General features: G+C 45.7%; 1 protein-coding gene across 1 annotated transcript in view; it reads right to left on the bottom strand.

Moving 5' to 3' along the window:
- Positions 1-7,897: 7,897 nt before the first annotated feature.
- LOC124662939 (putative F-box/kelch-repeat protein At1g12870) overlaps positions 7,898-14,020 on the bottom strand; it is a 74,067-nt gene continuing 67,944 nt past the window's right edge. Inside the window, exon 2 of the mRNA XM_047200718.1 lies at positions 7,898-8,336. Coding sequence (XP_047056674.1) covers positions 8,314-8,336 — 23 coding nt within the window. The 3' untranslated portion in view covers positions 7,898-8,313. The remainder of the gene's footprint in view (positions 8,337-14,020) is intronic.

Below are 14,020 nucleotides of genomic sequence, written 5' to 3'. Positions count from 1 at the left end.
TGGCAGAGTTGCAAGAAATGTGTGTTCTGTCACGAAGAAAAGAAAATAAAACACATTTTCTTCAATTATCGGGTTGCTAGATCTATATGGTCAATCATTCAGATAGATTCTACATGTACCCACCCCGTAGTATTACCAATCTATTTGGCAATTGGCTAAATGGGGTGAATTCAAGGTATAAAACAGTTATCCGAGTGGGAGCGATTGCAGTTGTATGGTCGCTTTGGCTGTGTAGAAATGACAAGGTTTTTAATGACAAAAAATTTCTATTATGCAGGTTATCTACAGGTGTACAACTATGTTCCGTTCATGGTCGCCGTTTCAACACTTCGGGATCGAGATCTATTTACGGAGGTGTCTACACGGTTGAAAAAAAAAACGGCCAAAAACTTTATTACCCAACATGGGCCTGACCAATATGTGAGATGTGCATACCTGCTCCATTGCTGGTGCGAACCTGATCATGACCACCGTAGGGCTCCTGAGTAGAGAGCTTCCCCCTCTCACTCGCCCATGATGCATCAATAGGATATGATGTAGTGTTCCCTTGCTCGTGACTTTCAAAGGCAGCGTGCTTTTTATTACCTTTGTCATTGTTGCCAATGCCTAGAAAGTCATGCTTGAAGCGACGATGCGGCGAGATGAAATATGACCCTCGAGAAGGTCATATACTAGCTTCACTCTGTCTCTAGGATATCACACCCAAAAAGCTAAGTCTGTAAATATTCAGGTTTCATGGAGAACTTATCATACTCCATGTTTCTTCAATCGGGAAGTTAAGAATTTTGTTTGATGAATCAAAGGTTTCGAAAAAAGAAAATTACAGAACATAGAGCATTTAGGACAGTATATCCTGGCTGGATAGTTTTCTTGAAACGGGATTTCGCTCCACCTTATAAATAAAACAGCCACATCCATAAAAAGGTTCATTTGCAAGTCAAGAAATTAAGAAGATTCCGCTGGAGCAACAACACAAACATACCCAACTGGAATTAAAAAAGGTAGCGATACAACTCTAGGTGAGAATGAAATTTAAGGGCTAGGCACTGTAGAAAGATGCCACATGGATATCCTCATGCACATTGTCTAATAGGTTCATTGCAGTCCCTTGAATTAAATTGAAAATTCTATTGTATTGTAGGTGCTCCAACCTATGAGTAACAAAGTGACCACAGACGAGGTTCACTTTCTTACAAGCAAATGCACCTAGACTTCCCAAAAACCAGCAAGACGGAGGAATTAACTGTGAAATTCCTGGATTCCGTAACCGTATTGCACACATAATAGGAAAAGGCCGGTCAGTGGTGGTATGTTTACAACTGGGAAATCAGTGGACGTAGTTCATGTGCTAGTAAAATCTGGTCCTTGATCAAGAGAGCATCTCATAGCCAGAATAGAACAAATAAGCCAGATACACACTCGCTTGAAAGTTGTGTCGAGGTGCCAACGTAATGAGCAGTCGCTATATACCTTATGGACCGAATCACATAAGAAGCTGTGAGGAACTGTCCAGCTACAACTAATTGAAAATCTCTTATGTGAACCCATGTACTGCTAGTCAGATGGACTCCATCAATATTGAATAGATGAGTGTGTTTTCCTTGTGCATCTCCCCATGAATGGCTCTCTCTTGAGCACCCACAAGTATTTTACTTGACAGCCACGAGCGAGCAAACAAAGAATGATCAACACAAACCAAGCTTATGTTGCGCTTCCATTTTGTACCTGGATGCATTGATCATCCGACAGTCTGCATGTACACCTTCACCACGATAACTGAGCAGTTGTGCTACAGACCATATCATCCTTTTAAGAAAAATACCAATAAACATTGAATGCCCAAGAGTGCTGCAAGAAGGTTCGGAAATCTCCGAGTTATTCATCCAAAGTGTAACCTCCAGGATCCACAAAATGTTGCAGCAAAAAAAATTCCAAGACCTTGATAGAAGGACATTGCACTGGTCCCGTCATGATGCTAGGAGAAAATATACAACATTGTACCTCCACTGAATTTTTAGCACTACAAGTAAACTGCTCACCTTGACCTTGATCATAACTCAACTTGAATTCCCACTTCAGTATACACGTAATGCAACACTTGTCCATCAGTTCATTTCTTGAGAACCTATTGGAATCTGCACTAACATCTCCCATACACCACCCTCTTGCGTGAAGTTCCGAAACTGAAGTATTGAGAAGGACCTGCAAAAGAGTTCCAACAATATGGTGGTCATGCCAATATGGAGGAGCATCAAACACGACACTGCTAAGCTGCACGCCTTGGGGATATCTTGCACCCATTCTTTAACACCAAACATAGGATATCTAGCAAAGGAATACTGAAGCACCATGTCAACTTTCAGAGTACCAACTGAATGCACGTGAAAGACGCCAACAAGGATTCTAGGGTCCCATTGGTGAGTACACGTGTAGGTTGTCTTGCAAACTCGGATAAAGGTTTGAAACCACAATTGTTCCATTAGAATGGTTTGCCTTGGGTAAACAAGTATCCCATGATAAGAAACAATATCTTGAAGAAACAAGAGGTGAACTGATTGCAACATACCACCTGGATCCCAGTTCTTCTGTACTATCAAGTCAGTAAGACTATTGCCTATGAACCAATCATTCTTGTATTGAGGTAGCTCAGGACTGAAAAAGTTTCAACAACTTGCATGTAGATTCAGTTTAACACTGGTATACAAATGCTCCCGGCATCTTGGTCCTTTACTCAACAAAGCTTGGGAAGAGTACACCAATGGGGGTTTTGGCTGCAAGCTGAGCAAAGTACCTTGAGTTGCAGGACATGAGTAAGTTAGCCGCTCGTCGACTCCATCACATAGAAAAGATAATCATGGTAATGGTCGCGGCATAGCGCTAGCCTAGAACCTTCTATTCAGAGAAGGATGTGGACAAGCTGTGGATGATGGGGTCATGGTCTGGAGGACCACGGACACCACTACCGGGCTGTCACCGTCGCGACCATGTGCCAGGCCACCTGTCGAGTAGTTGGCAGGTGCCAGTGCAGCAACACTGATAGTTTCGAGATTGAGGTCCCCGTCGTTTGCCACTGAGGCGGCGAGCTTAGGGAAGACGTCAACGGTGGCATCGCTACTCTGGCAAACCATCCAGCATCTGGTAGGCGCCGGAGCAGTGAGCTGGGGTTGGAGGCAACGACACCCTGGTCTGCACCGCATACCACGGGGGCAGCGATGTGGTTGTTGTCATGCTCCTCAGTGGTGATATCCCGCGAGGAAGAAGTGGTGCTCCGTGAAGCTGTGCGCATGATTGCCACCAACTCCTGTAGTTGGCCACGGATCTGATCGCAAAGCTTGCTCAGGTTGTTTCAGGACATCAGGTGAAATCTCCTGGATGTCGAGGAGGCAGGAGTGCTTTTAGATACAACGACCGTGCAAGGCAAGAGCTTGCGCTGCCCCACGTCTTGATCGAAGCTGAACCTCCATCTCTACATGATCGGCTCTCTGGGGAACAGAGATCTGCTCCACTCCATAGGCCTCAAAAACCTGATGCAACACCTCCTCGGTGATGGGAAGATACACATAGTGCACAGTGACGAGAAGAACACAGCCGGCGAACATTTTCATGGAGGTTCGACATTTCCTCGAACAGGTGGTAGGCAAGAAAAGGTGTGGACATTTTTTGTGTGTGTCTAGACTTTGTTGGATGTGATACCAAATTGGTTGTGTCCCAGGGATAGAAGCACGACAGATTCAGCGGGATACAGTGATCCTTCCGGATATCTCTTTCGCTGCCTCTCCTTGGATACTTGTAGATGACGACCCGATACTGGCTATGAGTTGGGCCGATTCCGTTGTTGCAAGCCCATGGAACCCGGCCCAATGAGGTGCGTGGAGGCAAGGGTCCTAACATCCCTCCCTCCTTGAAACTCAGCTTGTCCCCAAGCCGAAGCTTCCGAGGATATCGAAGGCTTGACTTGCCGGGATCCCATGGCACATGAATTTTCTTGGTCCTGCTAGGATCATGGCGATAATCTCCGCGGTAGTAGATAATGTTGATGCAGTAGTTCGGGCTGACTTGGACATGGTCGGAGAAGGAGACTCAGATGACATTCCTCCCTCCTTCAAAAGGAGCTTGTCTGTGATCCGTAGAGAACTCCAAACCATCCACAGTCCATGCCACCCACCAGATCAGAAATGTATCCGCAAGATGTAGTGGTGACCACTGGAGGTGTGCATGATAATGCAGAGTAGTCCACCTTTTCTCGAAACTGCATAGTGCAATCATACAGCCTCCAGGATCCCATTGACTATTTCTGTGTTGAGTAGCTTCACCATCCAAGTTCACTAGCACCCAGAATTGATCTTCATCATGAAGGCTTTGAATGATTGATACATCTGAACCACAGAGATTGTTGGCGAGCCACTGAAGTAGTTCACCATTACTCATACCCATGCACATGTGGAAGTGAGAATAGACAGTAACACCATTGCAGCGAGAGGCCTCCTGGGTAGTATGATGGGCAACATGATAAAATAGGTGCCCCACTTTGAAATCTATTCCTTCTCCATAACGATCAGAAAAATAGAACTTCATGTAGCTCTGAACCTCGTTAGCTTGGCATGTTCTAGGTGGAAATAAGTTGCATGTTGACCCCTGCAGCTCAAGACACAATTTGGATGCCTGGTAGTAATACAGTAGGTTCAGCTGCTGAAACTTCGTGACTACTGGTGCAGACACATCCGGACGTTCCCTAGGTTTGGCCCTTCGATAAGTAGTAACAGCTAGTCGAACTAGGAACATGTACCCGAGACATTGCATTTCTAGCACATCCAATCTCATAGACACCTGCTCCTCAGCCTCAGGTTGCCAAGCAATGTCCCACTGGAACAATGCCGAACAATATGGCTCTTCACTAGTCAGTTCAAGGAAAAGAAAACTGAACCAAGGAATGCGCCATAGCTTGAGAACACTTGCAACACCTTTGCTAATCAGACCACTCACGGTAGCTTCCTCAGATTCTGTGCATGGTTTCTTAAGAAAATTTTCCAAAACATTCAGGCTTACACCAAGAGAGTTAAACTGATCATCTCGGTCATCGTGCTGCAAACTGGTAAAATTCTCCTCTCGGTCAAGCTCATAATGCAAGCAGATATGCAGATGACTAATCCAAGATTGACTGTCCCGAAAGCAGCACATCACAACAGCAACAATAGAAAATTCACCGGATGTACCTTGAAGTGGTGACCTTGGTTCAACGAGGTGCACACCTCCAGGAAGGATAGCGAACGATGGCCACGGTATTGGTCGTGGCCTGCTGCTACCACACCAGCTCAAGTACAGATAAGGAGGTGGCCACAGTGTAGGACAATGCATGTGTTCCTGGTGCCAGCTTGAGGACAACAGCGTGTTAATCATATGGTCTGCGAACATCAACTGAGATTGAATGGCCTGGCACTTGATATGACCAGAGCACCTCCTCCATGGCAGGCACATCCTTGGTAGAGTTGTTGTTGATTGCAAAGATGTCCCCAATGCTCCCTGGGACTGTGGGCGTGGTCAAGGTAGGGACCACAAGCTTGGTTGATGGCGTTGAGTCTTCCTGGGCGCGGGCTGTTAAGGTGACAGCGGGCATCACATAGAAGGGAACATCAATGCTGGAGTTGTTGTTGGTGGTTGTCGCCCGACGCACCCTGCTCGTTGTAGGGGGCGAGCTCGGTGGAGACCATGCGGTTTGTCGTGGGCGTGGCAGGTGACAATGGAATCCCGGATGCCCATGACAGTTGTGTCATCGTGGTCGACATGGTAATGGCTTGGGCGGCGCAATTCATCAAACAGGTTGCGGCGCCATGGTACTGGTCGTATTGGGAGCACCAGGAGCGATCGTTGGGAACACCGAGGGATCGTACAGCCCTGACGACGCGATGACGAGCCCGGTCGTGCATTCCACCGAACATGGCACGGGCGACACGGTGCTGGTGCTGATGGGAACCACAGGTGCGACCACGAGTGGCGTCGTGGTGGTGGGAGTCGGAGGCCGGGGTTCGGCCAGCCCCGCCTACGCGAGGATGACCTCGGTTGTGCCGAAGCTCTCCACGGGCGCGGGCACCAGTGTGTTGGTGTTGATGGGAGCTTGACGCGATGATACTATTGGTCGTGCTACACGGGCCCGACAACGCCGCTGGTGGTGTCGATGGTAGGAGTGCAGTCTTGGTGGTCGGTTGCACAGAGTTCAGTCGCCGGTCGGGGAAGAGCATTCGTCCGAACCATCTGCTCATCCATGCGAGTCATATGCTCATCCATGCGAGCCATATGGTCGTCCAAGATATGCTTGCGTCTGGCCTCCAACTCATCGAGGTAGGCCTTGCGTTCGGCCTGCCACTCATCAAGGTAAGCCTTGAGCTCGGGAGTCATGGGAGTCATGGCGACGTGTGGGGTGGAAAAAAAATTGGGGAAAAATTAGGGAAGGTGGAATCTGGCTCTGATACCAGATGTTAAGATCCAAATGCTCAAATCCACTCAATCATACACGAACTGAACACAAGAACAAGCATGAACGGGGAATCGGAATCAAGGTGGGAGAGGAAGTCCGCCGCCGTGCCGTTTTTGATCCTTCCGGATACCTCTTTCGTTGCCTCTCCTTGGATACTTGTAAATGACGACCCGATACTGGCTATGAGTTGGGCCGATTCCGTTGTTGCAAGCCCATGGTACCCGGCCCAATGAGGTGCGTGGAGGCAAGGGTCCTAACATACCAAGATTTGAGGGGAAATCAGGATGGGAAATTAGAGAAAAAAGGCTAGGAAACAGAGAACAGGATGAGAGAGTTCAGACTTCAATTCATTTTCAACATAACAGGGTTCTGGTTACAAGCCTCATACTTATACTGCTCCCACCACACCAACACAACGGTGGCCCTCGGCCCATATCGTACCCCAGGCCCAGGGTACGAACCATACAGTGACACCCAGATTTCAAATTAGTGCAGCACGTTCAGGTTGACAATCGCTCTCCATTGATTACTTGAAAAAAAAAAGAGTGGTAAAAGGAGAGAACAATTATTTTCTCTGATTTGTTAGCTAGTAGCCATAGGGAAGTTTGGGAACGTTGTCTTATTTTGTAACGGTGGTGGAGAAGCTAGAATAGTTGGCAAATTTGTGGGTCTGGTGTATCAAGTGACTTCATGGCTCTTACTGTAGCAATCTACTCTGTTTTTCTGAAGCATCGAAATTAGCATTAGCAAGCAGCCAAGCACACTATTTGGTTAGTACTAGTGCAGTGAACAGAGCGCGTATTGGTGATCAGAAAAAAAAAATCATATGCTGGGGAAGATTTAGAATGTAGAGACCAACCTTTATAAATGGATGATGGCTAATTACAGCAGATCAGACTCAATACTCGTCATCTGCTAAATAATTCAAGTGACCCCCGCGACGCTGACTCCCGCCTCAGGAGGAACACTGCAGAGTGACCTCTCCTACCTCACCGTGAAGCCGCATGATCGCCTCGCGGAATTCCTGCCAAATTCTGAATAAACTGTCACGATTTAGTTTCTTGTGAAATGAGTATATATAGCCCATTTGTTGGCATTCTCTCCAATCACTGTCAATAGAACATGATGCATACAACCAAAAGCTCTTCAAATATATGCACCATACAAACCTGATGTACGCAAACAACATTAACTCCTCGAGAACTTTCAGAGTGCCCGGTTTCATATCAATGTACTCAAACTTGAGTCCGAGAGTTGAGACCTGAGAGCGTCAGGTTTCTTACAGCACAAAAATTCCAGCAATATTTTCTTCCATATTTAAAGGCTGCAGACATGACTACAGCAGTCGAACGACATATAAGAGAGTGAATGAGCACATAGTCAAGGGCATTTAGTCAATCAGTTAATCACATATACTAGCTTCAGGTTGTCTCTAGGATATTACACCCCGAAAGCTGAGTCTGTACTATGTGTACACGACCCTCTTGCTAATCTTCAGGTTTCAAGGAGAAGTTATGCATACTCCATTTTTCTTTAATCGAGAAGGTTAATAATTTTGTTTGACGCATCAAACTTTTCAAAATAAAAAATTACAGAACATAGAGTATTTTGGGCAGTAGATCCTGGCTGGGTAGTTTTCTCGAAACAGGATTTCACTGCACTTCATAAATAAAACAACCACATCCATATAAGGTTCAATTGCAAGTCAAGAAAATAAGCAGATTTCGCTGGGGCAACAGCACAAACAAGCCCAACTGGAATTAAAACAGGTAGCGATACAACTCTATGTGAGAATGAAACTTAACGGGCAGCCACTAGGAGATCCTCATGCATGCTGCTGTCTAACCGGTCTTTGTCCTGCTGCCTACATAGCGGGTGAAATGCCTAAGAACTTAAATATAGATAAAAACCCTCCTAGCGCAAGCTGCAAAGGCTGATACTTCCGCCATGGTCACCTGCTAGAATCTTGGGCGCGTCCAAGCATGTCCTATGTTGTGGGTCAAAGATTTGCAGCACCGCTAATTTCATGGAATCATCTGTGACGTAGAAGAGCAGTTTCCCACCATCAAGTAACATCCTCAAAGGTATCATACGATCGTATGTAGATGGGTCCAAGGGGATCGTGTACAGCTTGAACCACGTGCCCTTATCGGCATTAGTTAGGAGCCATATGATTGTGAATCCATTGTCAACCTCTGGTTGCATCATACATAGGGTGCTGTTTAGCTCGCCCAAAGTGATGTAACACCGCTCAGGCTCCACATTGGGCGGGCCTCTAATCCCCCTTTTCCACTCCTCACTCTCAAGGTCAAAGCAGAGTACACTATCCCCATGTATCTGCGATGCGAAGTATAACACGCCGTTGACCGTGACAGGATTACTATGATAGGAGATACCTTTGGGTGGGGGGGATTGCTTTTGCCTCCACCCCGCACCATCTCCAATGGTGAGGATCCTACAGCAGCGGGTACGGATGCAAACCATCTTGTAGACACCGGACAGGGTAGCACGGCCGAAACCTATGAAGGTACCTCTAATGCTGGTCACCAATATCTCTCCTGTTGCAAGGTTAATCACTCTAGCTTGTAGCAAGGAATGGCCGAGGACACATATGATGTTATCTGAGCTTGCGCAGACAAAACTAAAAATATGATCCTTGGTTTTGATCACCTTCACAACATTGCCGTCCATGTCAATGAGCCGTAGAGTCGTTGGCTCGCTGAAAGAGTTGGCAGCGATGAGAGGCTCGGAGCGAGTCTTGTGAGCGGCGACGAAGGCCGGGTTGGAGATGAGGGCGCGCCACTCCCTGGACACGCAACGGAAGCGGCAGAGGGACTTGAGCGGCAGCCATGAGAGGATGTCAAAGACGACGTCGGGTGGCAGCGAGACAGCAACGACGGCGCTGCGCGGTGGACAGCGCAAGGACGACAGCTTCATCCCCATGGCGCGCGATCCCCACCCAGGGGGGTGTGAAACCGTGGAGGGCTACGCCTTGGGGATTGATTTGATTATTATACAGGGAGAGATCACGGGACAAGATCTTGGTATTTAATCGAGCCAAAAAGAAAGAGATCTTGGTGCTAGTATTTGATACACGATCCGGACCGAGATCTGATTCGGATGGGGACCAGTTTTTTTTTCTTAGCGCTGCTAGTATATATGTACGATGATTCGTCTCCGATTCCCGTACGATCCTACGTGGCAGCTAGCCTTCCTCACGTGGGCAAACTAGCAGTTTAGGTTTTGGCTTTGGCTTTTGGCTTTGGATTGGACCGGCTCTCTCTTTTTTCGATAAAGGGAATATATTAATATCAATAAGATATCAATTACACCCAGCCTCTGCAATAACGCACCACTCTAATGGCACTACGGATGCACACAACCAAAAAAAGGAAAAGAAAACTAAGAAACAAAAGTTTCGCTACAGTATCTCGGGCCTAACAACAGCAATACATTCACCGCCAAGACAACACCTGGAATTACGTGACTCTCCAAAAACGACGCCTCCAAGAAGGAAACGAGTGCTCAAACAAAGCATCGTCGTCCGATCAAAGATCTTAGGTTTTCACCCCGAAGATAGTCCCCGCTCTCAAAACAATGCCTCCACCAAGGCCATTGCGAGCACAACCGATTAAGGCCGGATCTTGGGTTTTCACACTGAAAGGTAGGACTCTGCACTTCACCTGTGTTGTCGCCCCCACTTTCATACTGCTGCCGTGAAGCCCGGAACACCAAGCAAGTCTTTCAGCAGCGCGAAGACTTGAACCTCCCTTAGCTAGTCCTCCCCTCTGGCCTTCATGAAATTCTCTTTTTCCGACTTTCATCATGGATCCATAGTCACTTGATGTCAACACAGAAAAAGAGCTTCGCGTCGCTCCCTCCAAAACCAATCGGTCGGAATAAAAACATGGGTGCGCACGACCTTACCTCCGATCCAGCAAACTCCAGGCAAAGCACTGTTACATTCACCGGCGGAGCCTTCCGGAACTCAACCCCCCGGCCAGATCACGAGTCCAGGCCTCCGGTAGGTCCTCCTCTTCACGCAAGAGAGGCCCTAGGACCGCCGCCTTTATACAGGTCGGACCCCCACGTCGGCGACTGATACGTCCAAAACGTATCTACTTTCCCGAACACTTTTGCTATTCTTTTGCCTCTAATTTGTGTATTTTGGATACAACTAACATGGACTAACGCTGTTTTCAGCAGAATTGCTCTGGTGTCTCGTTTTTGTGCGGAAATTCAACTTTCAGGAAAATCCTCGAATTTATGTCGAAGGGCTTATTTTTCCGAAGAATCACGGAGCCGAAGGGCAGGCCCGGGGAGGCCCGGGGCCCCCACACGCTAGGCCGGCGCGGCCCGGAGGGGGCGCGCCGCCCTAGTGTGTGGCCCCCTCGGCCAGCCTCTGACACCCCCCTCTGGACTACTTAAGGGTTTCGATCTAAAAACGCGAGACGAGATGTCGGAGTCGCCAGAAACCATCCAGTACGCCGCCACCGTCGCGAAACTCCGTCTCGGGACCAGAAACTCCGTTCTGGCACTCCGCCGGGACGGGGAATTGGAGGAGATCACCGCCATCATCATCACCGACGCTTCTCCATCGACCAGCCATGTTTCCCCCATCCATGTGTGAGTAATTCCCCCGCTGTAGGCTGAAGGGGATGGTAGGGATTGGATGAGATTGGTCATGTAATAGCATAAGATTGTTAGGGCATAGTGCCTAGTGTCCGTAATTGGTACTTTGATGATATTGTTGCAACTTGTTATGCTTAATGCTTGTCACTAGGGCTCGAGTGCCATGATCTCAGATCTGAACATGTTATTGTTTCATGATGATATGCATTGTTTTATGATCTTACCCGCAAGTTGTATACACATGTCGCCGTCCGGAACCCGAGGCCCCAAAGTGACAGAATATTGGGACAACCGGAGGGGAAGGCGGTGATGTGAGGATCACATGTGTTCACGGAGTGTTAATGTTTTGCTCCGGTACTCTATTAAAAGGAGTACCTTAATTTCCAGTAGATTCCCTAGAGGCCCGGCTGCCACCGGCTGGTAGGACAAAAGATGTTGTGCAAGTTTCTCATTGCGAGCACGTACGACTATATACGGAACACATGCATATGGATTGCTTAGTACCTGGATACCGTTTTATTATTATTTGCAAATGCCCTGCTTTGATTGTTACATGAATTTCTCTCATCCATGCAACGCCCGTCATCCATCCCTGTGCCTATAATATTTTAATCATGCTGTTTACTATAATCACTACTGCTGTCTTTGTTACGCTGCTGCTGTTATTTCACTATCGCTACTACTATAAAACTCGTTACTATCGATAAACTCTTGCGAGCAAGTCTGCTTTAAGGTGCAGCTGAATTGACAACTCCGTTGTTAAGGCTTTCAAGTATTCTTTGGCTCCCCTTGTGTCGAATCAATAAACTGGGTTTTACTTCCCTCGAAGACTGTTGCGATCCCCTATACTTGTGGGTCATCAAGACTATTTTCTGGCGCCGTTGCCGGGGAGCATAGCTTTATTTGGAAGTTCACTTGGATTGATATTGTTCGCTGCAAATTCTCCATCATGGGTAAATCTCGCGATCCTAAAGTCGCCATATTACCATCCACTACAAGAAAAGGTACAACTCTGAGTACCTCTGCTGCTCTTGATTCACCATCTGTGATAAGTCAACTTGTTTCACCACCACAAGCTTCACTTGCTGGTACTTCTGCTGAATCTGAAAATTCTCATAATATTGATGATGTTTCTGCTGTGCTTGATGATAGTGGTTCATTGGGATCCTTTCTAGATGCTACAATTGCTAGGTCTAGACAAATTGAAAATACTGAAACTCCTAATGAAAATGCTGCTACACCTGTTAATTCACCTGAGTCTGTTGAATACTCTAGTGATGATCCTGATGAAGATTATGTGGAACTTGATGATGATTTTATTGATAAATGCAATGCTACTACTGATGCAAGAAAAATTAAAAAGTTGCTTGCACAACATACTGTTAGATATAAGCTATCTCCTGATCCTAAATTTGCCACATCCCCTATAAACATTAAGGATAAAGATTATGATTTTTCTCTTGATCTATCTCACATAGCTATTGTTGAGAAAACACCCTTTTGTGGTACTGAAAAAGAAAGTGCTATAGAACACATGAATGAACTTTCTACTTTGAGTAGCTTGTTTTCTGATGATGTCAAGATGCGTACTTATTTTGTTGCTAAAAATTTTCCTTTCTCATTAAAGGATGATGCTAAAACTTGGTATAATAGTTTGCCTCCTGGTTCTATTGATAGTCCAAGTTGTTTGCTTGATGTTTTCTTTCGGAAATACTTTCCTGCTAGTGCTCAACATGCTTCTTTGCAGAAAATTTATAGCTTTGACCAGGGATATGGAGAGAAATTGCCTGAAGCTTGGGCAAGATTTTGCTCTCTTATCAGAGCTCGACCTGGACATGAGTTGGAAAAGCATAATTTACTTGATATATTTTATAGTGGACTAACCATTGAGTCTAGGGCATACCTGGATAGTTGTGCTGGTTGTGTTTTCAGGAAAAGAACTCTGGATGAAGCTGAAGAATTATTGGCTAAAATAGGCCGGAATCATGATGATTGGGCTACACCTGAACTAACTCCGACACCGATATTGAAGAAGAGGGGTTTAATTAAATTAAATGATGAAGATATGAGGGAAGCCAAGAAATCTCTTAAGGAGAAAGGTATTAAATCTGAAGATGTGAAGAATTTACCTCCCATAAAAGATTTATGTAAGATAATTCCCCTTCATCCATGATTGAGGTAAACTCTCTTCAACGCTTTACTAGGGAAGATATTCCGTATTCAAAACCTCCTACTCAATGCTTAGATGAGTTTGATAATTATATTGTTAAGCAAGAAAATTTTAATATGAGAATAGAGAATCATTTAATGAAAAATTCTCAAGCTATTAGTAACTTGCATGATATTGTGGAGAGAACCTCAAATGATGTTAAGATGCTTGTTAAACATTTCCATATGGTTCAAACTCAAATTGATCAACTCACTAAAGTGCAAAATGACTTGTTAAAAAATAATTCTAAAGAAAAACATGCTTATGAAGTAACAACTAGAGGCGGTGTTTCTACTCAGGATCCTCTATATCCTGAAGGGCATCCCAAAAGAGTTGAACAAGATTCTCAACGAATTGAACCTAGTGCTCCTTCTACGAAAAAGAAGAAGAAACATAAAACTGTTGTAGAATCCTCTGAACCTGTTAATGATCCTAATAGTATTTCTATTTCTGATGCTGAAACTAAAAGTGGTAATGAGCATGATAAAGATAATGATAAGAATGATGCTTCTGATAAAGAAGAGGTTGAAGATGAACCTGAAAAGCATGCTAAAAATAAAAAGTTTACTAAAGAAGATTTTATTACTAAGAAACATTGTTGGGGGGATAACCCCCGGTATGCCAAAGGCATGCCAAACCGGATGGTTTGAGCCATCAAGATACCGGTTTAATATTCTTACCAGTAACAAAGGTAGGAGTTTGGGCTA

The sequence above is a fragment of the Lolium rigidum genome, chromosome 1, assembly GCF_022539505.1.
Source record: "Lolium rigidum isolate FL_2022 chromosome 1, APGP_CSIRO_Lrig_0.1, whole genome shotgun sequence".
Classification (NCBI taxonomy): domain Eukaryota; kingdom Viridiplantae; phylum Streptophyta; class Magnoliopsida; order Poales; family Poaceae; genus Lolium; species Lolium rigidum.
Note: the sequence above shows the minus strand (reverse complement) of the source record. Positions and strands in the feature narration are given on the sequence as shown.